Source organism: Camelus dromedarius, chromosome 1, assembly GCF_036321535.1.
Source record: "Camelus dromedarius isolate mCamDro1 chromosome 1, mCamDro1.pat, whole genome shotgun sequence".
Lineage (NCBI taxonomy): Eukaryota > Metazoa > Chordata > Mammalia > Artiodactyla > Camelidae > Camelus > Camelus dromedarius.
Genome location: NC_087436.1, coordinates 24314749 through 24339984, shown reverse-complemented (window position 1 = coordinate 24339984; position 25236 = coordinate 24314749). Strand labels below are relative to the sequence as shown.

Here is a 25236-nt window from a genome sequence, read left to right as displayed (position 1 = left end):
TTGGGAGTTGATACCTTACTTCTTGGTCTATCACCATGTGACAATATTAGTTTCTATTGCTGCTATAACAAACTTAGTGGTTTAAAACAACACAGACTTATTATCTTGCAGTTTTGTAGGTGTTAAATCCAACATGGGTCTCAACAGGATAAAATCAAGGTGTCAGCAGGGTGTTTTCCTTTCTGGAGGCTCCAAGGGAGAATTTCTTTGACTTTCTCATACCTTGGCTCTTGGCCCACTTCCATCTTCAAAACTAGCAATGGCCAGTTGAGTCTTTCTCACATCACATCACTCTGACACCCTCTGGTGCCTCCCTCTTCACTGCTAAGGACCCTTGTGATTACATGGGGCCCAACCCAATAATCCAGGATAATCTCTCCATCTCCATGTCTCAGCAGTTTAGCAAATATAATTCTACCTGCAACCTTAATCTCCCTTTGCCATATAACCTACCACATACACAGAGTCCAGGGAAAGGGCATGATCATCTTTAAGGGTCCATTATTCTACTTTCCACAGTGATGTTGGGCAAATGACTCTTTACCTCTGGTGTTTGCATTTGTAAAATTATGAAATTGGTCTATAAGACCCCTAAGGTCCTTTCCAGTTCTACTGGCTAGGACCCCAAATTGACAGAAGTTAATAGTTACTGTTATATCTAGCTTTTCAATGAATTTGGATTAAATACTTATTCTGTAATAATGTAACTCTGAATTTATGTTCAGAAGTGACTTCTAAAGATATCTGGGCCATGAATCTCCCAGAAAAGTATTGACCAGAGCCCACAACACACACAAAACCATTTATAAAACAATGAAACTTTCTACTTAAACATCAGAATGGGGATACAAATAATGAATTGTTAAATGTGTGGTACACTAAGTGTTCAAATTATAAGTTTCTGAAGTGGCATGTAAGTTCTAACTGATTCACAAGAAAGGGTTTTGGTGAGGAATAAAGTGTTTCTAAATTTGTATCTATTAACTCTCACCAACCCTGCCTCCTCATTTTAAAAAATAGTCGGGAGTTTGCTATTAATTGGATGAAAGTCATATTAGCAAAAAGGGCCTACAAACTTTGTGTTGCCATAACTGGTGTAAAAACAGTCACCCAAATGAAAATCATTCAGACTCAAGGAAATGAAGTCAGAAGAAACTCTGGTAATAAGATTCATCTTTACTTTCTCCTCTAGAAGAAAACAGTATTTGAGCTTTTTTGTATTTTGAATAATAGAATAGGAATAGTTCTATCACCCTGCACACTACAGAATAAGTGTTCCAATTAGAAATTAAAAGTTGATGTAGAGTAAATCCTTCAGCAGTGATTTTTAAATCTATCTTAATAAGTTTTCTTACCAATGTATCCTTAATTACCACTGACCCTATCACCAGATGGTTCCTTCCACATTAAAATACTTCTAATAATGTACCTTAGAATTAATACTCTACACATTGTCACCATATATATAATCTGAAGAATACAGAAAGTTTTCAAAAATTTAATTATTTAAAACACAAATGCTGACAACATATATCCACATATAACTCTTTCTCTCATGTTTACAACTCAACAGATTGATGAATCCAGAGGAACTGCTATAATCCCTATATGGAACATACCTACAAAACAGAGAGAGAGAAAAAAGAAAACTATAGCATTAACCAGCAGAAATAATACTAAAATTAGACCACTGTAAATAATTCACCTTAGAGAATCAGATGAAGTCTAGAAAACAAGTCCACAAAGAATATCAACCCCTCATTTTACTTAAGTTTTAGGGGAAAAAAAATTATCTGAACTACAGGTATAGCCAAAGCATCTGTTTTCTCTTAAATACCTATTTTATTTTTATCTCTTGATTGGCTGATTGTAGTAGTGAAATGGGCAAGGTGATAATGATAGAAAAAAAAGGTACATCAGTGATTACTATTTTATTATCCAACAGATATAAGTTACCTACTTTAATCAGCATAATCCATGAAAGTTGAGATTTGTAACAGTGAGTTTTTCATTTTAGAAAAAGATTAATACAGGATTTCTTTAAAAGGGTTCTTCAGAAATATGGCACACATATTCATATGAAATAAACTCACTCTCTGTTTCAAGTCACAGACCATGCAGTGTATGATATCTTGTTCACAGCTAGGTTTTACCAGGAATTGTCCAAAGGGGTGTTACTTGTAGTGACAATCATAATGAAATGGTCATGCAGTAAAAACTTAACAACTGAATGCCCTGTCCTCATGGACTTTATGATCAAGTGTGGTATATGACAAAACAGTTATTAAGAAATACATACACAAACAGTGATATCTTGTCCTAACTATGAAGGCACTGTGTACAGCACTGTTAGATTTAGGAAAATAGTATGATTTTGATTTCATTCTAAAAGACAACTTTCTTTGAACACAGTCAAAGCATAATGACTAAAAATGATTATGCTAAGAGATCCTTGAGCCAGGGCATTAAAAATTCATAAATTTGTCACAGACAGGAGTATAGGTGCTAAAAAGTATACACTTAATGAAAAAACAACCAAAACACATTATTTAAAAAAAGGTCAAATTAACTTGCATAATCTATTCATTCTATAAAACTGCATACTTACTGTATCAATATTTCAAAAGTTTATTCCAACCCATTTCTTCTTTTATACTCTAAAACATCTTCATTATGTTGTTTGATGAGCTAGAAGTAGGTAAGAGTTAAAATTAGAAATGCAATCTTCCTGGCAACTTAGAGAGGAGAAGACTGACTAATATTTAACATTTTGCAAGAGGAATAAGGGTAGATTGAAAGAATTACAACTATACTAGTTAGAAATAAAAGGCTAAGGGATACAAAAGTCCCCAAACTGCTAATGATACATACTTGTTCACCACAATCTGACACACTAAATTTGAGAGGGCAACCCTTAAAAGTTCAAATTCAACTTCTGCAAATTACTCCATTCAGAGGCTAATTAATGGAATGGAATGCCTCACCACAGAGGGGCTAAACCAATACAGTAAAGTAGAACTTGATTATTAAATGGGGTTGGGTTTTGTGTATTATACTTCTAACATAGGAAGTCTGATACTGTGAATGAATGACCAACCACATCCTCCAACTGTATATATTAATTAGACCTCAAGGAGGACAGCCACTTTCTTAGACCCACTATCTGAAAGAACATGCAGCTAGAACAATGGCTGATATATGGTCACATTTGTTGCAATCAAAGATCCAGTATCAAGTCAGAGCTCTCAGCAACAAGCTTCTTTTTAAGAAAATTTTAAGAACATATAAAATTTCACTATAACAAACATTATTGAAAAAGGATTAGTTAGGGAACTATATTCAATTATCTTGTAATAAACTATAATGGAAAATAATCGGAAAAGAAAAGAATATGGATATATACATATATATGTATAACTGAATCATTTTGCTGTACACCTGAAACTGACACAATTCTGTAAATCAATGATACTTAAAAAAAAAAGAATTAGTTACTGTTGTTAAGTTGTAAGTGTAAATCTCTTACTCCTTCCCATGTCAAAGAGCTGAACCACTTTAATGAAAAAATTCGGGGAGAGGGTATAGTTCAGTGGTAGAATGTGTGCCTAGTATGCACAAGGTCCTGGGTTCAATCCCCAGTACTCTATTAAAATAGATAAAAACCGAATTATCTCTCCCCCCTCAAAAGAATAAAAAATACATTCAACAAAATTTTTTAATCAAAAACAGGAGATCTAAGAGTTGGAGGTGGGCAGCAGTGGAGGAAGCTCTAAATCTATTAGCTACAAAACAAAAAAATTAAATACTAATGTAGCACAGATACTCTGAGTCAACTTTTAAAAAATTTAACTATAGAGAGACAGTATTTCACAATGGTCTATAGTGTAGCTCTGAAGTCAGGGAGAACTGGGTTCAGCAAATTAATTTCCCCAATGTTTTCTTCATCTGTAAAAGGCAACAATAATAGTACTACCACATAGTACTCTGAAACAGATTAAAGCCTTTGCCTACTATAAACAAAGACCAAAAGAAAAGAAAAAGGTTGCTACACACTAAATACAATTAACAATGTATTTACAGAAACATTGATCAAAATCTTACATTTTGTAAGCCTAATGGGATTTAATTTATATAGCTGTTCATTTATGGTCTGTCCCTATGTCATCTGAAAAAAGTGCCTTCATAAAACGCCAGCCTGCCTCCATCCTTTTTAAGAAATAAAGGATAATTAATATGTAGTAAAACTTCCATTCATGACAAAACAATGCAAAGCAACGATAATTTTCAGCCTCAACACATTTTCTTTTTTTAAATTTTTTATTTATTTAATATGTAATTTATTGTTTAATTTTTTTTTTTTTTTTTTTGGTGGGAGGGTAATTAGGTTTATTTTTAGAGGACGTACTGGGGGCTGAACCCAGGACCTCGTGCATGCGCATGCACTCTACCACTTGAGCTATAACTTCCCCCCACATTTTCTTGATGCCCCTGAAATCTTAACATGTTTTAGTCCTTGGGATTTTCCCCATGGAGAAATATATAATTAGTAGTTAAATGAATATCCTATTGTATGGGAGATTTGCTCAGCAATACTCCATCTCACATTGATATTTGTCCTCTCCACTGTGTTGAATCGACATAGGGAGTAAATACTTACATAGATCCACAAGAAACCCGAGGTGCCCAAGGTCAGTCCAACTTTCAGCCAGTTAGGTTTGCCATGTGGCGGTTCCCGAATGTAGAACTTTGATCTCGATGGAGCTGAAACGGGACAGAAAGAGGCTGTAAATCTGTAACTTATCGCCTTGTAGTAATAAAGCTGACATTTACACGTGTATTATCGCATTTAATTCCCCCTTCGACCTCCTCACTTTAAACAGCCACGGAAAGAGAGGTTCAGAGAGGTCAAGTAACTCAACCAGGGCCACCGGCAGGGCCAGATCGGTGGCCCCTTTCGTCCAAGACACCTTCAAAGCCTCATATTGTGGCTTTGGCGGACCCTCAGGCAACTTGGGAGTGGGCGGATAGCAATCGCCCCGACATCGGCAGGAATCAAAGTCCATTCGCAGAGACCAAGAGGGGTCGGGTGGCACTGGGAGAAGGATGGACAGCCGGTGATGCGGAGTCGAGACTCAGGGGTGGAGGCGGGCGTAGGCTCCGGGCCGCGGGCCGCCGAAGGTCACTGCAGGACGAGCCCGGCCCGCGAGGCGCCTCCTGCCCCCGCGGGCTGGCTTCGCCCTGGGAGCGGCAGGATGGAAGGTCGGGATGGCCTGCTCAAGGAGGGACACTTACAGCCGTTCTGGAGCCTGACCGGGGCCAGCAGCTTCGAGAAGGACCGCAACAACGCGGACAGCGCCATCTTGCTGGGCAGGGCTCCGCCTCCCACAGCCCGGCCGCTCCCGGGGTTGGCGCCGGGCCGAGCGCCCCCTGGCGGGCAGAGTTGCGGAATTCCAGGCTCTAAGGCTGCGCTGGGTGGGGGTGTTAACTTCAAGAATCGCAGTTACCATCGAGTACAATAGCTCCCCTGGTCCCAGCCCTCAGTGTGCAAAAGTGGGGTTAGGAAGGTGATGATTAAAAGAGGGGAAAAAGATTTGTTTAGCCACATCTCTGTACTCTGAGAGGTTTATTTCAGATCCCTACCCTAGGGACACTCAGAGAGATTTACCAAAATCTTCCTGCGTGAGCGGGAAAACTGAAGTGTCGTGTTGAATACTAGCATTTTGACTGAATTTTGTATTCCAGGGACTGTGCATTAAAGCACCAGATAATTTACATGCATTGTCTCATTTCACCTTCACTACAACCGCATGGCATGCTGTGCTTATTATTCTTAGTTTATAGATGAAGCTCAAAGAAGACAAGTTATTCATTAAAGTTGACACATACCTTGTATTTGAAAAGCCCTCCTACAGCTTCCAAAGTCAGTCTGTTTATACGCACTAGCATAGTAAAGCCTCACAACCCTATGAAGAAAAGAGAATCCTCGTATTTCAAAAGTGCCCCGAATGGCTCAAGATCACATAGATGGAGATGTTGCGACTTGGATTGAGGTCTTCCGACTCCAGACCTAGTGACCTTCATCAGCCCACATAACAGGCTTAGACAGTCCCCTGAGGCCATGAGCTCCAGAGCTGTCTCCAAGTACCAAGTTCAAAGCGCCATTCCTACTCACCTCTTTTTAACTATATGATTTTTAGGCAAATTATTTAACCTTTTTATTCCTCAGTTTTATATCGGTAACGGAAAACCTTTCCTACAGGGTCGCTGGAAACCTTGGGACGTGTCTGGTAGTTGCAAACAACTTGTTTTCGCCTATCTCTTTGATACTTATTGTACTGACCAACAGGTTTTATCTTCCACATTTGAGAAATTTTTTGTGTATTTAATTCTCAATTCAATCTGATGTTTAAAGACTGCAAAAATAGATACAGGTAAAAGAGGTAATACATTTTTATACTTTAATCCTTTAAACCTAATGCTATTTAGGTTCATTTTAAGAGTAAAATAAATATTAGCAAATCTCTTTTTCCTTCTATATTTTCTGTAGCAATGTTATTGAAAAAAATGTTCAACCAAAAGTTACTGACCAAAGAGTAAAATAATTGTACTACGTTTTCTGGTTCACTTTTACATGCAACTGATGGTTAAATACATTGCTAAACTGTAAGTCACTTTATAGTTTGTAACCTAGTTTGAGCCTTCTGGATGCATGCTCAAGTAAGCAAAGCACCCAACTAACATGCTGAGTCAGTTGCTGGTTCTCATCTTCTTGGCTTCTTGTCCACTCAGCAACCTGTCAGTTGTATATCCTTTCTACACCATCCCTTGGAAGCTTGTCCTGACACAGCTTTTGCTAGTATCCAGCAAGTTGGAACAGAAGCTACATTTAGTCAGAGCATACAGAGCCAGTAGGAAAGTTACTAATTTCAATACTGCTTTTGGAAAAGGCTGTTTTGTTCTTTTGCCCCTCTGTATGCTTTTACTAGTGTATATTTTGGGAAAGTGATGAAGTATAAGCACATTTCTCTCAGCATTTTAGAGCTGATGGAACCCTACACTTGGAGTAGGCAGCTGTAGATGAAACTCCATCTTGAAAAGAATCCTGATGAAGCAATTCCAGCCAGGAGCTAATAGCTATGATATTTTGGTGGAAGTTGCTACATGACATTCATTTAAGCATCTCCTGAATTTGACTGCTAAAACCTAATTTACGACCCAAGCAAAGTGGGGAAGGATTTGAATTAGCAGCTAGAAAACCAAATTTTATTCCCAGATTTTTCCACTGGGAAACATCTTACTCAAGTCACACCTCCCAGTGAGGGTTAAAGAAGAGTGAGAGTTGAAAACAGTATAAAGTGTAAAAGTAGTTCCTACATGTTTATTGATTTGTGATGCATGAGAATCCTACACATCAAATTCAGAATCTGGAGAGGGATGGATTTATCTGCAAGTTTTCATTAAAAAAAAAAAAAAAAAAGAAGCAATCACAAAATGTTAGCATTTTGTAAGTGTGGTGGCAAATACATAGATTTCTTTTATGTTTATTTCTATAAAATTTAAATGCGTAAAGATGTAAAAGTGTCAATAGAGAACATCTTACATATATGAAGGTGGAGGAATTTTATTCTACATATCCCTTTTGTAGAATTAAAGTTTGCAAAGTTATTTATTTATTTATGGTTAATTTATCACAATAGTGATATGCAAATACATGGAGGGTAAGATGAATGAGCTAACCACCACCACCACCACCACCACCATCATCATCATCATCATCATTATCATCATCTGGCCTTGGATACATTAACTCCCTGCATAGCTGTCATTCAAAGCATAATCAGTTAAATGGGATTTGTATTTGTCAAATAGTGGTGATCTATCCTCCCAGATATTTTATTGTTGAGTTCAGGTTATCAAGTCACTGACTGTGTGGTCCAACTGCTATCTGTAGGTGCATTTTAACTAGGATATGACTCAAATAAATGTTGAATCAGTATATTCACTGAGTCATAAAAATTGCTATTTGTTTGTTACCAGCCAAAAAGAACATATATTTGCCAAATTGTTTGCTGGCTCATCTATTCATTTACTCATCTTCTGGTGGAAACTATTGTTCGTTTCAAAGACTAGAAATTTTCTTCCCCCAAGGTGAAAATAGACTATTATTTACAGGAGAAATTTAGAAAACCATAGGAAATAATATTGCTCTAGGGATATAATTTTGCTTTTGGATATAAAGCTAGAGATTTGGAAACCCAAGTTAGTAGCTAAGCTAAAATTATCACCTTAAATTGGACATTTTTCTACCTTTTAGTAGTTTAGAGAGTTGAAAGACCTGTTGGGGACAGTGAAGTTGGAAGGTTATCACTAAATAACAACTGTTTTTATGAATTCTGAATTTTATCTTATTTTTTAAAAAAAGCCATATTCCAAAACTCACACACGGTTTCTGGTAGATACACTTTTCTGAATGAAACTTTTGAAGATAGATCACAGAATTTGAGGAAATTCCAGGATTTGACTGTTAAAACCTTATTTATGATCCAGGCAAAAGGAGAGAGCATTCGAGATAGCAGCTAGAAAACCCACACATTAGTCTCAGATTTTTACACTGGCAAACATCTTACTCAACTCACACTTTCCATAGAGGATTAAAGAAGAGCAAGCTGAAAACAGTGAAAAAAAAAACAAAAAACAAAAACCAGAAACACCCCAAAAACCTCTTTAAATATGATTAAAAGAGCCAAGCTACTGCACTTATTATTTAATGATTCATGATGCAAAGAATGCTACTACTGATCGGATTCAGGATCTGGAGAGAGAATCAAAAACAATCAAGGGTGAAAATAGCTCATATGATGGGAAAATTTGTAGTCATCAATAGAATGCCACATTTTAAATGGCTTTACTGTCGATTGCTAATGAAATGACTTGGAAGAGGCACTATTCAATATCCAGTCTGACCTTGCTTACTGAAGCAGTTTTCTAGTATTCTTGCCAGATACTCTTCGGCTTCCTAAGATGTGAAGATTTCTAGTGACGGGGAGTCAGTGACCTTGAATTCTCCACTACCCCAAGGTGACTCATACAGTCCTCAACCCTGCATTGTGTGAACTCAGTGATAAAATAAAAACACTCTTTAACCTTCAGATGATTCTCTGACAGTGCAAACATGGCACTTCGGATCTGGCTGACTACTTTTCCAGGCCTTAAAGTAATAAACTAAATCACCGATACCCCAGCTAGATCCATTTAATTGGTTAACTATTTCACGCTTTTCAGACTCCATTAAACCCCATCCTCTCCATATCTGTTTACAAGTCCCCACTTGGGTGAAGCCTTCATTTCCCCTCTGCCTCTGCTGCTTAGTTAGGCACAAACAGCGCTTTTGGACACCTGCATTTAAGCACTTCAGACTCAAACTATGATTATACAGACTGGGAGAGTGTACCCAATGGACGAAAGGCCAATCTAGCAAGGAGTAGAAAGGCTATTTTTGATGCGTAGGCGGTCAGAACCGCAGTTGGCCACTATCTCCTCGCTCCGCGGGCGCCTCCCAGACACCGCCCCCAAAAGATGGGCGGGCTCGGCCGCGACCCTCGCCGCCTCCGCGAGCCAGCCGGCCTCCAGGTTTCCCAGCAAGCTCCGGGACAGAGGAGGTGGGGAAAGGAGGTCATCGCGCCTGCGTGCTAGGAGGTGTGACCCGGGTGGGAAAGCCCTCCGCGTCCGCCATTTTGGCTGCCTCTGTCGGTCTGTTCAGTTACCACGTGAACCGCCGACGGAGACCCGTGGGGGGGGGGGGAGGCGGCGGCAGCGTTAAGTGAGAAAAGAAAAAAGACAACGAGGGGAAGGGGGTGTCGGGGTTGGGTGACGCGGTGACACCCGAAGCCTGGTGGCGGCGGTGTATCGGGGCACTCAAGGCTGAAGCAGCCGGGGAACGACGGCGGCGGCGGCGGTCGGACAAACGGACTGACCGAGCCGGGCGGTGGCGGGAGCAGCGGGAGGAGCCGGAACGATGCCGGCCGTGAGCCTCCCGCCCAAGGAGAACGCGCTCTTCAAGCGGATCTTGGTAAGTGTGAGGCTCCGGGTAAGCAGCGAGGAGGATTTAGCCGGCACACGGGCCTGTCACCCCTAACCTCGGCCCACCGGGCACCGGGCCACTCTCGCCTGGGACCCCGCCTTCGTACTCCTAGTCAGGCCGAATGCCCTCCCTCGTCCCCTCCTTGTGGTTCTCACTTCGGCCCGCGCTCCAGGGACCACAGGCTTCCTCCTCGAGTCCCCACGCTTCGGAGGCCGTGGTTCCGGAGTAGGCCCCGTTCTCCTCGCTTCTAGACTGCCGGTTTTCATTCGTCCCGAGCGAAGGGAGGAGAGGCCTGTCGTTTAGCAGCGAAGCGGACAGCACGGGCAGGAGTCGCGGCTCGGTCGGTCCGGGAACCCTGCCGGCAGGCCGGGGTGGCACCCATGGAAGGAACAGGTGGTGCGGATGCGGCACAGCTCATTCATTGCCCAAGCGCGTCTCTCCCTCCATCGTCCGTCCCTCCCTCTTCCTCTCCTCTTGGGATTCACCTGTCCCCGCCCGACTCGGGGTCACTGAATGACCTGGTAGAAGGGAAGGAAGAAAAAAGTTGGAAGAGGAAAGGAAGCTTTCTAAGCCACTACCTCCCTTGTAGTCATTAGCATGTTTGACTCTGCAGCTTCTCGGCCTCTTTTTCCCTCCTTTCTGGAGTGGGGAAAAGACATTTATTTCTTAGTTTCCGAGCGGGAAACAGCCCCACCCCATCACCCTCCTCGGGGGGTGGGGCCCATTGCGAGGGGGCGGTCCAGTAGGAAGTGAAAAGTTAAGAGCTTTTAGTTGAGAAGTTCTAGACACGGATTTTCTTACAGCCTGAAGTGCATTAACACTGATGCAAAAAATTAGCAGCAGAGAAAAGAGAATATAGGGACTTTTGAAATGGATGTTTTTGACGCTAACTCAAGCTCGATAATTCTCTGCATGTCAAATGTGTGCAGCCCGTATTTTTTAATACCATAAATGCGATGATGTTTGGAGGGACTGTTTACATTGTAATAAACACTTTGTAGCTTGGCTACTATAATTAATAAATTGTAGCACATTTTTTGTTTGGCATTTAGTGTGTGGGTTGCCGCTTTCATGCAAACAGTTCTTCGAGAAAGAATTTGCCAAACTTAAGACGTAAAATTTACAGAGTCTGTCAAAGTGTTAGTTTTTTCCTCTTGTAATTTATATTTATTTCATTTGTTTAAAAAGTATAACAATTCTGGGGATCCAGGTTTTCTAGACACAAGACACTAATCCATGTTGAACTAAATTTGATTTTACAAAAACATCCATATGCCTACAGATTTAGTCAATTCGTGTGGAAAAACATGAAAGTCACATCCAGTACTATGTAATCACTCTTAGTTACCTTGAAATTCTTAATGCTTTTTTTTTTTTTGGTTTTAAGACTAATTGGCGTGTGGGTGGGACTATAGCAAAGTTTTGCCAGAACAGTTTATTTATTTTTCAACATTTAAAAAGACTAATTGGTGTGTGGTTTCGACTATAACATCATTTTAGGGTAGCAGTTTGTGTTTAACCTTCCTCTCCAATTCTTTATTTTGAAAAAATTCAAATTAAAAAGTTGAGACAAGAGTACAAGGAGCCCTCATAAACCCTTTACCTAAATTTAATATTTAACAATTTGCCAGATTTGCTTTCTCTCTCTCCTCATACTTATGTACAAGAGTTAAAAATAAGTTGCAGGCCTAATACTTTATCCCTAAATGCTTCAGGAAGCATCTTCTAAGAATAAGGATATTGTCTTGTATAACCATAATACTATCAACCATTCCCTAATATTGTCTAATATCCAGTTCATACTCAAGTTTTTTCAGTTATTAGGGCAGCACTTTTTAAAAAATTAAACTTTTAATTTTGGGGTAACTGTAGGGTCACACATTAAGAAATAATAGAGATTGCCTTGTACCCTTTACCCAGTTTTCCCTTGCTAATGCTTTGCAAAGCATTATCAATATCATAACATTGATACAGTCTGCTAATCTTATTAAGATTTTTCTGTTTTACTTGTACCAATTTGTGTGTATATGTAGTCATTTGCGATGTTATCACATGTGTAGATTACATAACCATCACTACAGTCAATATACAGAACAGTTCCATGAGCACAAGGATCTCTCTGTTGCCCTTTTAGAACCCCCCCCATCCCTCCCATCTCCTCCACCTCCGCACTCTGGCAACCACTACTAATCTGTTCTCTATTTTTATAATTTGGTTATTTTAAGAATGTTTACTGAAAAGAATCATACACTATATAACTTTTTAGGATTAGCTTTTTTTTTTGCAACCTTGAGATTCACCCAAGATGTTGGAGAAATCAATAGTTTGTCCTTTTTAATTGCTGAATGGAATTTGGTGATATGGATGCACCATTGTTTAACCATTCACAGAAAAGCAGTTTTTGATTAAACATCTTAAACTTTTTTTGTTTTTGGTGGTGATAATGCGGAGAAACCTTTAAGTTCATTGCTAAAATCAAAGTGCTAAAGGATTTCTTATCATAAGGTGTATGCGGGAGAAATGTGAAATACCACTAAACAAAAGGGAATATAATGTCCTTATTCTTTTACATTTAGGTTGAAGAAAATGTTACTAACCAAAATTATGGTTAGTATTTGCTTTTTCAAAATTGCTTCTGCTTCCTCAGTATTTGTAGTAGTTAGCGTTTTTGATTTTAAGCTCCTCCCTACCCTCCCCCTTTGTAATCAAGTGTTGCTAGGTTGGTAACTTAAATCATTCCAGGAGCATTCAGTTTTTGTTAGTTGTACTATATTTGTTTGTAGGAAACTTGGGTAGGAATGAAGTTAGTTTGTATTTTTTTTTTCAATCTGAAAAACCTCAATTTCAAAATAATGGAGTATGTTTTTGCCTTAGTTTTTCGAAGGAAACCTGGTTTACACGTCACTTTGCAAGAAGTTTCAGTTTCTGTAGTGTATTTGCCTGGCTTGTTCTAGTCTAGTTGATACCTAAAGTTAGTTTTGTTGCATATGTGGCCCATCTTTTTTCCTATGTTACCCTACTGTTTTCTGGCTAAAGCAGTGCCATAAGTTGGTCAAAAAGTCTGTAAAATGTGTCTTGTCTATGATTTGTTATAGAAAGGGCAGGTGATGAATTTAATGTGATATTATGTAGGAGTTTAGTTTAAAGAAGAGTTGTTTGTGTTTGTCAGAAGCCTTTTTGTTGCTGTAATTACATAGTATTTTAATAATTTGGTAAACTAAATCATTAGAAAATTGTGGCTTTGCCTACTCATGATGCTGTTTGTTTCTCTAAGTAATTAAAGGGGCGTTACCAGATCTTTACACTGCTTTCTTAGGATATAAGTTAAGGGTAGGAGCAATGAGGTTGCTAGGGTAGAATGAAATCCACACCTTTCTGGATTTTAGCCCACTTGGACAAGTTGGACGTACCCTAATGCCTCAAAATCAAGTTGCTAGTTTGGTGACTGTTGCTGCTGTTGTTTTATTCTCTCTTCTCTTCAGATGTTAATGTGAGCTATAAGAAAAAAAGTCTAAGTTAGGAGTACTTAAACATTGTACATCGTTAATCTATTTTTAGACTTTTGCCTGAATGATTTATGTTGTTAGTTAAAAGTTAGAATAGAATTTTTCCTTTCTCAGAAAAGTGGTGAGAGAAGTTAACATAGCATGGTGGTAATATTTGTGATTTACTGAAAACTTAGCATTTGTACAGCACAGTAGAACTTTCTGCAATGATGGGAATGTTCTGTATGTGCTTTGTCCATTATGATAGCCATTAGCCACATGTGGCTGTTGTACACTTGAAATATGGCTTGTGTGATTAGGAACTGGATTTTTCATTTTAATTAATTTAAATTTAAATTCAAATAGCCACATGTGGTGAATGGTTACCATTTTGGACAGTGCACTTACTAGAATTCTTTAGTCTCAAAACTTCTCAAGATGGGGATATTTTTATTAAAGAAGCAGATTGAGATTAAGGTTAACAGCTAGTGTAAGAGTCAGGAATCAAAACTTGTTTTTTCAGAGCACTTAACACCACATTTGCCTAGTTTTTTGTTAGGTAAAAGGAGTGGTAGTAATTGTTAGATGGCTGTGTATATTGTAGGTACTCACAGATGTAGGTAAATTATTTTGTTATTTATTGCTTTTGGAAAAAAGTACTGTCTGTACAGTTAATGATACTTAGGTTGGATTTAGTTGCGGATGAAATTGACATTAGGATGTTAATAAGTAGATTTCCATATGCACATGGAAGATCAGCTGACTTAAACTTTGTATAACAATAATAGTTTTGCAACTGAGTGTGGACAGTAACCTTGAAATTGATTTTGCCTGTAGTGCATGTGTTTAAAATATAACAAAGAAAAAATAAATGGAAACAAAGTTTTACCTGCTGTTAAGTCCCCTTTCTTCTGAATACAACTGATAATCAAATGTTTGAACTACAATAAATTTGTTTTAAAGTGTATTAGAAAATGAAATGCAATGTTGCTGTAATGTAAATATACTATATTCTTATAAAATTCACAAAATACTTTTTTTAAGTCTATAAAAAATCTTATGGGAAGCAAAAACTATTTGATAATGTGGCAAGTTCACTGTTTTCTTTTCAATTCCTGCCCTAAATCCTTTCTGGAATGGGTGTAGTATGAATGAACAAATAAGTATATGTTTTTTATGTAAATTCAGAAAGCATATACATTTTTAAATGCTTTGTTGTGTTAGAGACTGAAATGTTTAAGTGATACTTTTGGGTTAAGAGTAGGTTAAAATTCTTGTTTATGTAGATTATTTGGAGAATAGAGTACTCTGGTTAAAAAAAAGAATACAGTTTAGTTTTCAAAAGTAGACAACACTGTATGTGCAGAAAAGCAGACAGAAGCGTAATAGGGAACTGAATTTAACATTTGATTCTGCGAGCATTTCAAAGCCTTGCAGTCTCTGGCTTTTATTGGGGATTACACAAATTAAGTTATTTGATGATAATAGAGTTGCCATCCCAACTATTAATTTGAAGACTGGTTAAAAGCAGTTTCCACAGAGGCAGACATGGTATTCTATATGATTGAAGGACTGGAAAGCTACTCGTCAACCGACTTTAACTATAGTAATCTCTTTGCTTAGTACATATTCTTATTTTCTTTGATGTTTCTACTTCTAATAATGCATTTCTCAGCATTGATTGAAATATATTTTCTTTGTTCATAAAGTGTTTTTGGACATAAAGAGCTAGGGCATAGAAGGGATCATATGCAAAGGACTGTTCAGAATCCCTCTCTCCAATACCTTTATATCTCATTTCTTCTCTTGTTTCTTTCACAATTCTGCATAAATGTTATATAGAGGCTAGAAGTCCTCTTCAATTCAACCTTCTTATTTTCTTCCTTGCTTAATTTTTTTTCCTATCACATTATCATCTGACATATGTATAAGTAATTTATCATGTTTTCCACAATTAAAATGTAGGTTTTATGGGATAGGGACTTTGTTAATTGCTGTTCCCCCATTAGTTAGAATAATGACCATAATAGGTATTGAATAAATATTTTTGTATTAAATGAGTGTTAAGACAGTGACTACATGGTAAGAGAGAGAGAGATCTTTGGATTTTGTGCTTGCATAAAGATTCTTGGAGAAGGGAGTTAAGCTGGGCCTTGGCTTTGTAGAATACATCATTATATGAGGTAATTGTAGGGTATCAGGCAAAACCTGTATTACCCGATAAGACCTTGGAAGTTTCATTTATGAATGAATCATAGTATTAGGTTTGTTTACATGGCCTTTCTCCCAGCACAAAAGCATAATAAGAGTAGATTTTTATTGTTTCTGTTTTGGTGGTTTCGGCATTGGAGGAAAAATGGCATCTGGATTAAATAAGGATGTTTGTCATGAGGAGCCTGTTGAATCAGATAGTAAGGCTCAGTCATCTGTAGTTTCATAAAGCTCTAAAGCTGATTCTGACAGAGTCAGCGATGAGGATGACTGTATATGATATTATGAGACAGAATATAAAATGTTAGAAGGGAAAACTTTTGTAATTTAGAGTTGCTTTGTGAGTGTTTTTCAGAAAATTTAAAAATCAAATTGAATTCTTGGAATTTGAGAAAGGTATGCTGGAGAGCTGGTGTGGCCGAGCAAGCCACTTAACTAATCAGTAAGCCTAGCCAACCATTAGCATTCATATCTAGTACAACTTTGCTCTCTGTTCATAGGCAATAGCCAGGGAAGGGTATAGCTCAAGTGGTAGAGTGCATGCTCAGCATCCAAGAGGTCCCGGGTTCAATCCCTTGTACCTCCTCCAAGCAGAACTCAATGAAGAAACGTCATTACCTCCCTCTCAGAAAACAAACAATATAGGCAATAGCCCTATTGAAGAGAGAAGAACTTAAGATTCTTAGTGAAAAATGGTTTTAGAAAGAATGTCAGTTGCCAGTGATAAGAGCAGCAAGTAAAGAGGTTTAAAAGGTTGATGGTTCTCAGTATATATATTAAGGTATAAAGGGGAGAAAATTTTATACTGTGACTGTATTGGCTTTTGGGAATTTCCCTGGAATGTCAGCTGTACATTCACATCCAAGCTGTTTTATGATACATGCTGTACAAACTTGTATTGAAGTTGTAACTTAAAAAAAAAACTAGTTTAACTTGTTGCATAAGGTTTTCCCCTTTAGGTAAGATATGAATTGTATTGTGCACTGCTTAATTTAGAGTTAAAATAATTACATAAAATTTTAATTTAACAAAAGCAATCTTTTGGCTATTTAAAAGTGAAATATAAATTGCAGTATAGAAATAAATGATGGAGAGATTAATGTTTTTGTTACCTGATATGCTCTATTCCACTGAGATTTTCTTTGGTAAGTGTAATAGGAGCACATTTTCAGTTGAGAAAATTTGAAATTTCTACTAAAACCTACTGAAGAAAGTATAATTTCATTTGAAGCCAGTGATAATTTTAATCTTAAAGATTGCATTTGTTTTTATTATAGATAAGATTATTTAAACATTCCTGTGTGTGATCTGTAAGACTTCGTTTATCTGATTATGCATAAAAGGAGAAATGAAAGTTTTCTTTTAAAAATATAGATCTAGGAAAAAACCCTTAGGGTTGGTTGTATACTTCCACACATGATGGTGGTTCTGATTTAATAAAAACAATTTCCTTGTATGTTAATGGCTTCCACTTAATATGGTACCCTAGTTTTCAGAGAGATTTCATTGACTATTAGAAGATCTCCTTTGGTTATCAGTGCTCAGGAACTGAGTCAGAATCTTTAAGAAGGGGAAAATGAAATAAACTGGCATTTATTGATCATCTGTTTTGAGCCAGATTTTATGCTAGGCACATTAGCTGATACAAACTTTGAATTACTCCTTTGAAATTGTAGTAAGTGTAGCCAGTACTTATGATTACATTGTCAAAAGTATGTTTCTCATTGATTTATATACAGTTACTTGTGCTGTATCAGGATAAATGGGTTCCTAAAAGCCACTGTACTATGCAGTATCCCATGATAAAAACCACAGAGCTTGTGGGAAAAATGGGTCAGGCACAACCCTCAAAAACTTCATTAGGGACAAATCAAAAACAAAGATAAGAATCTGATAAAAATGATAGCACGGTTTTACATATGTAAATGGCTAACAAATACATAAATACTGCATTTTACCTTGGAAAAGACCTGAAGTTTGCTTGTGGAAATGGGTCTCAGGAGGATTGCAGCTGGTGAATTGTTGTGAAGTGATGGAAGGAAAGTTATCTTAAATCTGAAAGTTGTAACAGTAAAGGTGGATGAGTGTGGCTTATAACCCACAGGTGAACTGAGGGAGCTGAGGTGTTTGTGGTGTGTGTCTGTGCTGTGCATGCCTGTGCAACTCGTTTCAGCTGGGTGCAAATTTTTGTGTTCACCCTGTATTTGGTGGACAAAATCCCACAGGAGCAAACAAGAAATTTGAAATTTAGTATGCTTGAAATGTTCTCTAAATACCCATCATGTATCTAACTGATACGGAGATCACAGTCCCTGGATCTGGGTAGCTCTTCCTTCACTCTGAAGTGTGTCTATTTACTAAGCCAAAACTTCTTGCATCTAGTACCTGAGAGTGTCACATTCTTTGCCAACTTGGTTGCAACTACCCCTGGGGAGACTTAAATTTTTTTTCAGCATTTTTCATTGTTAGAAGAAGCTTTGTACCCAGAGTATCAAAAGTTTCAGACTAATTCATCCTTAAGGTTTTTGTGGGGTGGCTAAATAACATTTTTAAAACAGGAAATAAAATATTACACGTTTCTTCAGTTTGCATTTGAAATGATTTTTGATTCTCAATAGGGGAAGCCTGGTGTGGAAAGAAAAAGAAAGATTATAGATTTTAATCTTGGCTCTGCTTTACTTTATCCTTTACACTTTTTGAGACTTAGTTTCTAAATCTGAATAAAAAGAGAAAAACAATAATTTTCTGACCTTCCTTGCTGGTCAGGTAGTGAGATATGTATGAAAATTACTGGTAAACGGTAAAGCATATGTATTAGTACACAGATAGTATAGGTATAATCTGTAAAGATCATTAGCCTTTTCATTGGCTTGATCTCATCTTGGTTTTATGTTATCCATATCATGTGTTTTATACGCTTTAATATTTCTATTTTGTTTTTTTAAATATGTTTTTGTATTTAGAAAGGTTTATATTTTTGTTTTAGTTGTTTAATTTTGTACCGTTAAAAATTCCATTAGTTCTCTTTTTCTTGCTTAGGGTGTAGGGGGGAGGGAAGTTTATGCTGTGACTGAATTTTATGCTATTTGATTTGTCAGTTTTAAATTAAATCCATTTTCTTATGTGTGAAACAGTAAATGAGCTTATTCTACTTTATTTTTTTTCTCTTTTCCTCTGACTTTTTACAGTTATTTTTACTTAGTGAGAGTGTGCCATTTTATGTACTATTCTTCCTCATCAATGCCTTTGTTTTAGATTTACTTCTACAATTAAATATAGTTAATATTAACCAGCAGACCTTTTGCTTAAGTTTTCCTAATCAGCTCTCAGTTGGATGAAGCTTACTGTATAGTGGAGATTCCTCGGCAGTGCTTGTGGAAATCTCTTATTAAAGTTTTCCATGTTAAAAGTGTTTTTCTACAGTCTTGATGTTTGAAGGACATCTTGGCTAGGTATAAAATCCTTGACTCACATCTTAAGTTTCTTGAAAATAACTGCTTCTATTGTCTTGCTTATATGTTACTGATACCATCCTGAGTTTCTTTCTTTGTAGATGACTTAGTCTTTCTTTTCGAAGGTTTGAGTTTTTCTTTCTCTGTAAAATTGAATATGTCTCTGTGTCAACTGTTTTGGATAAGTTTTCCCTGGTATGTGGTTTAAGAATGTAAACTGATGTTTTCTTTTGATTCAAAAATTATGGTTTTGAATATTAGTTCTGTTGTTTCATTCTTCAGTCATCTTCGCCTGTTGGATCTTTGCCTCTCTTTTATATTACATTTCCTTTGATTCTTTTCTATTACATTTCCTTTGGTTCTTTTTATTTGTTTGGTTGAGAAGTCTTATTTTCTCTCTTTAGGTCATATATCTTATAATTTAGTCTTCGTTTCTGAGATGATTTTGTGTGCTTTTGTTGGTTTGTTTCTAAACTTCAGTTTGTTCCTATTTTACAACTTCCTATTGTTTGTCTATACTATTCTAAATTTTGCATGTTTGATTTGAGATGTTCTTTTATATCTGCATTTGTTACTTAATTATTTCTAATTTGTGGTGGAGTATTGTGTTGATATCTTTCCTCTTTTTTATCACTATGAGTTTTGGTGTGTTTTCATCTGCTGAAAAGATTGTCACTTTAAACAATTTTGTATAAGTAACTTGGTATAGATACTGGGCTCTTTTTTCTGTTCAGGTTATTTGTGATGGATTTCACTGCATCAGCAATACAGACAATTTTATTTTTGGGTGAGGTTTGGGTGGTTTCTTCAGTCTTTTAGTTCAGGAACACCGTATTTGTTGCTACAGTGAAATGAACTTTTTAAAATAAGTCCCGTCACCCCAATGTTCTGTATAGTTTTAAGAGGGCCTTTATCTTCAGTGCCACCCCTTCCATCAAGCCTTCAAGAAACTCTTCTAAAATGTCTCTTCCGCCAAAGCTGTGCCTTGCTAAAACTGCCACCTTTGGTCTTACAGACTTCCTAAGCCTCTGCATTTTGACTCTCCAGTAGCCATTACTCTCATCCATCATGTCTCAGAGTACTTCCTGTCGACCTCTTGCTTGGGTGAACTTGGGTGAATGCTAGTTAATATTACATTCACTCACCACTAGGACCCTGCTGTATTGTTCTTTTGAACAGTTCCTATTGGAACTTGGAGCTTCTGGTCTTGGATGTTTATGTAATACATGTAAGTTGGAGTTTTTAGTTGACTCATTCTCATCTTACAATGTTATGAGTGATTTTATTTGCTCTGTTGGTTTTTATGAGGGTTTGTGTAGTGTTTAGAAATTAGGGGGCAGCCACTATCCTGTAAAGAATTCATTTCTGTTTTTGTGTGCTACGCTTGAAAATAATAGTGGTTGCTTTAAAATAATTCGCAATTTAGGTTTTATGTAATTGAATAATTGATTATACTTCTATTTCTATGTTGCATGACCACTCCATTGTTTTCTTTAAACTCTTTGGGATTATTTATCTTTGAAATAATTATGAGGTCTTGTTATATAAGTGACTCTCAATCGTATGCATGTACCTTGAGTTTTATTGAATTTTGTCCTATCCCTAAGCAATCAGAGTTTATAGCAGAGTTCTCTCATATTAAGCAGGAATCCTAAGTTTTCCTTCTACTTTCTCTTCTTAAGTGACAAAGTTTAATACTGGGGGAAAGTAAAAGAAAGGTAAGATAAACTTGGTATGTTTTACAATGCACTAACAGTTATAGTATCCAGAAAGCAGATGGTGATTGTCACATTCAGTTCTGCTGCTGGTAATACCTTATCTGTAATTTTAACTTCTGAGCCCAAAACTTGGAGAGATACAGACCAATGACTCCCTAATGCTGACACGCCACAAAAATATTGGTGTAAAATTCCCACAAACCTTGTCTGTTTTATTCTGAGACTATGTACTTGTTACTTTAAAACTTTGAAATGCCTTTTGTTTTGTGAAATACTGACAGACTTTAAAAAATGTTTTATTCAGAAAAATAAAAACCTAGCAACCCCATTAAAATTATCTAATTTAATTTTTTACAGTTTTACTAGTTTTGTAAAATACACAAGTATGGAAGCAATATTCCATTGACCTCAGAAGGTGGCACAGAATGTCAAAGGACTTTCGTATAAGAAACAGCTAAAAGAACAAAGATGTTTAGCTTGCATAAGAGAAAACTGAACTCTTACAGTGCTAGAATCAATAAACAGAAGTTAGAGGGAGATAGAGTTTGGCTCAGTATAACTAAAAACATTTCAATAGTGTGAGCTGGCAGCAGGCAAGAGCTGTGTGACCACTGCATCAGGTGACTTTTAAGATCTCTTCCAACTAAGAAATTCCATAAAATAGCCTTGGTTTGTTAAGTCTTATCTCAGAGGATATTATTTTGTCTTTTTATTATAGAAGTGAGGGAAACTTATTTTTTTAAACAGTATAGAACCAGATGGAGAAAAATCATCCTTAAGATTTGTTTTCATGGTTATAATAGTTTGCCAGAAATTGTATATGAAAAGGATAACATACTGTTTGCAAAAGGAAGCTCCAGCTAAAAGAATTAAAGGGAAGGTAGGTTAAAGGTAGTTTTTGAGAGATTATTTTTTTTTCAAAACACATTTAAAAAATTAAAGTATAATTTATGTACAGTAAAATCATAGGTTTTGAGTGTACTGTTCTATTAGTTGTTTGAGGGTACTGTTCTTTTAGTTTTGACAAATGCACATACCAGTGCAGCTTATGCCCCTTTCAAGATGTAGAACATTTACATCATCTCAGACTAGATCCCTAGTTCTTCTTGACTGTATATTTTAATTCACTTTAAGTTTCTCCTTTCAGATATCTCTATAATCAGTCAAGCTGTGCTGGGTCTAAATATTGTAAGATGTAAGTGGTATCACAGTGCTTTCTTTAAATATTTTTCTTGAGTGCTTACTCAGGTTCTTTATATATGTTTATATTTAATTCTCACCTTAACCCTGCAAGGTTGTTAATGTCCACATTTTGCAGGTGACACAGTTGTCTGTAATAAGTTTAATTAAGCCAGTGATACAAAGCTGTTTATTAGGTGCTTGCTAAGATTTGTACTCCAGGCTCTTGACCATTGTTGTCCAATAGAATTTTTTGTGATGATGGAAATGTTCTATATCTGGATTTCCAGTGTGTCAGCCATTAGTCACATGTGGCTGTTGAACACTTGAGATGTGGGTAGTGTGACTGAGAAGCTTTACTGAAGAATTTTAAATTTTATTGAATATTAGCTAATTGAAATGTTAAATAGCCACAGCGCTAGACACTTTGACTCTAAAGACTGTAGGTGCCCTTTCTGCATACTTTTCTACTTTACAGAAATAAAACTTCTAACGTAGTTCCAATTCACTGACACTACTAAGTGCTGGCCAGGCTCCTTGTAAGTTAATAAATGTTTCCTCAGTTGATTCTATCATATCTAAGACTCATGTTCTTTTTAACTTTTTAATCATGGAAAATTTCAAACATAAGAAAACAAGAGATTAATATAATGAACCTGCTCCTAGGTTTGACAGTTAACCAACTTTCGGTTCATTCTTTTTCTATCTGTGATCCCAGCACCCTGGATTATTTTGTCAAATCCTAGGCATCATTTCAACATGGCTGATTTAAAGCTAAGTTTGGTTTGATTTGAGGCTGCATTCTTTTTAATCAGTTTTGAAGAATGAAATGTTTTTTGCATTAGCTGAAGGAAAACAATGGAAAGGTATATTTAATATTAAAGATAAGTATGTAATCTTAATGCCAAATCTACATATTATATATTTTACTTAAATTTTTTGTTACTATCTTTTATTTATGTAAATAGCCGAGTTTATTTGCCATGTCACAGTTCCCACTTCTAGGGAACTATTTTTTTTCTGTAACAAGGATTTGGAAAAGGATGATGAACTTTCTGCAGTAGATCTGGGCTTTTCTAGACTTTTCACAGCTTGTCCAATTTATATAATTTATTTATTTAAAAATTTTTATTTTAATGGGGGGAAGGAGGTAATTAGGTTTATTTATTTATTTTTAGAGAGGTACTAGGAATTGACCCCAGAACCTCGTGCATGGTAAGTATGCACTCTACCACTTGAACTATACCCTCCCCCTGTTCTATTTATATAAGTAGCCAGCTGTTTTAGAGATTTCTTAATCTCCGTGTTCTTATTAGTGAGATTAGAGATAATTTTTCTAGGAGAATCAGTGGAATGATTTTCCATATTATGGCAAAAAGGCCTTAACATTGTGGTTTCAGATGCTATGATCTCTTGGTATCATAGTGCCTGAGCTCAGCCAACGTGCTGATGGATGGTACTGGGCCACCTAGAGGGTTCCCTTCTTGGATTCTTCTGGCACAGTTGCCTAAGGCTCTGTTCATTTTTGAAAAATTTCTTCTCTCTGTTGTTCAGGTTGGATATATTTTATTGATCTATTTTCCAGTATGCTGGTTCTTTCCTGTTATCTTCATCCTGGTATTGAGCCCTTACAGTGAGTTCTAAACACTGCCCCCCCCAAGGAAAAAAAAGTTACAAAGAGTTCACTAGTTGCTTCCTCCAGCATTTTTACAATAGTTAAAGTCTTAAATATCTTTCTCATCTCTACATTGATATCTCTTGTCTTTTCCCATGCAAGTTAAGATTTTCCTGTTTCTTCACATGCCGCATAATTTTGGATTTTATCCTAGATGTTTTTGAATTACAGTTTATCAGACTCTGAGTCTTGTTTCAAATCCTCTGGAGAAGGTTAATTTTGTTTTAGCAAATCAGGCTAGGTTCAGGCTGCAAGTCTCAACTCTTTCTGTGGTCTGTAGTTCTAATATCAGTTCAGTTTTTAAAATGTTTTTAGTATTGTTTGGATCTATCCTGCTTATGTGCCATCCAGCAGCTGGTCTAGGGCCTGGACGATGTATCTTTGAGTTTAGTTCTTAGTCTTGCATGTTGCGAATAGGATCCGAACCACACATGTTGATGAACTTCAGAGTTCATAAACAACTTTGTGGGGTTACTTTCCCCAGTTCCACCTTCTCTGTGATCTTCCCTTTATTTTGTTTCACAGAAGCTCCTCTTCTCATCCCCTGTCTAGAAAGCGGGGGTTCTAATTATTTCACTGTGCTGTACTTTTGTGATTATGCCCATGTTTGGCTAGAGGCTTATCAATTTTATTGATCTTCTCAAAGAACCAGCTCTTGGTTTCGCTGATTGCTTCTACTTTTCTTTTTTCTATTTCATTGATTCTGCTTTTTTTTTCTTCTTTTCTTTCTTCTGCTTACTTTGAGTTTAATTTGCTCTTGTTTTTCTGATTTCTTAAGGTGGAAGCAGAGGTGATAATTGGAGACCTTTTAGAATATAGGCATTATTCTGACTACTTTTACAGTTTCTCTCTTATCCTTACTTTTTAGCAATTGGATTGTGATGTCCCTCTTTTTTTGTTTGCTTTTTATTTTGTTGTTTTCTTCTTTTTTTTTAGTTTATCCTGCCTGCAGTTTGTTGAGATTCTTGAATTTGTGGGTTTAGAGTTTTCATCAAATTTGCAGTTTTTAATATCTTCCCCACTTTTGTATTTCTGTCCTCTTCTCTGATACTCCTGGTACATGTATGTGTTAGGCCATTAGACCATTTGATATTGTTCCACAGATGGTTGAATTTCTGTGTTCATTTTCTCCCTTTCTCTGTCATTTTACTCTTTCATCTTCCATTTTGAATTGTTACTGTTATATGTTTTCAAGTTCACTGCAGCCATGTTAAGTTCTCTGCAGTGGTTTTATGTTCACTGCACAGTTTCAAATTCACTGCAGTGTTTAATATTTTAAGCCCATGTTGTTAACTTTTCACTTTTGTTTGGTACTATATTTTTCTATTCTATAATTTCCATTTTTTAATAGTTTCCATTTCTCTATTAAGATTTTGTTTGTTTTCTGATTGTGTCCATGTTTTCCTTTCAGTCCTTTAATATTACATAGTAATAA

The 25236-nt window shown here is 36.7% G+C and overlaps 2 protein-coding genes and 1 non-coding gene across 4 annotated transcripts in view; 2 read left to right on the top strand and 1 right to left on the bottom strand.

Moving 5' to 3' along the window:
• Positions 1 to 1484: 1484 nt before the first annotated feature.
• On the bottom strand, positions 1485 to 5418 carry NDUFC1 (NADH:ubiquinone oxidoreductase subunit C1). The gene is made up of 4 exons (XM_010977707.3): positions 5293 to 5418; positions 4658 to 4761; positions 2609 to 2688; positions 1485 to 1619 (listed from the first exon to the last, which is right to left on the bottom strand). The coding sequence occupies exons 1-3, from the start codon at positions 5357 to 5359 to the stop codon at positions 2629 to 2631; spliced, it is 231 nt and encodes a 76-aa protein (XP_010976009.2). The 5' UTR covers positions 5360 to 5418; the 3' UTR covers positions 1485 to 1619; positions 2609 to 2628.
• On the top strand, positions 3576 to 3647 carry TRNAT-AGU (transfer RNA threonine (anticodon AGU)). The gene has a single exon. It is a non-coding gene; the product is annotated as a tRNA-Thr (tRNA).
• Positions 5419 to 9698: 4280 nt separating the features above from the next.
• Positions 9699 to 25236, top strand: part of NAA15 (N-alpha-acetyltransferase 15, NatA auxiliary subunit) — a 73587-nt gene continuing 58049 nt past the window's right edge. Inside the window, exon 1 of one of the 2 annotated variants that reach the window (XM_031465745.2) lies at positions 9699 to 10069. In XM_031465745.2, coding sequence (XP_031321605.1) covers positions 10016 to 10069 — 54 coding nt within the window. In that variant the 5' untranslated portion in view covers positions 9699 to 10015. The remainder of the gene's footprint in view (positions 10070 to 25236) is intronic. The other variant, XM_031465754.2, reaches the window with a different exon arrangement.

Coding starts and splice junctions, on each gene's coding strand:
- NDUFC1 (XM_010977707.3), bottom strand. CDS start 5,359: ATGGCGCTGTCCGCGTTGTTGCGGTCCTTCTCGAAGCTGCTGGCCCCG. Junction 4,762..5,292: donor GGTCAGGCTCCAGAACGGCT/GTAAGTGTCCCT, acceptor GTCCCGTTTCAG/CTCCATCGAGATCAAAGTTC. Junction 2,689..4,657: donor CGGGTTTCTTGTGGATCTAT/GTAAGTATTTAC, acceptor ACCTACTTCTAG/CTCATCAAACAACATAATGA.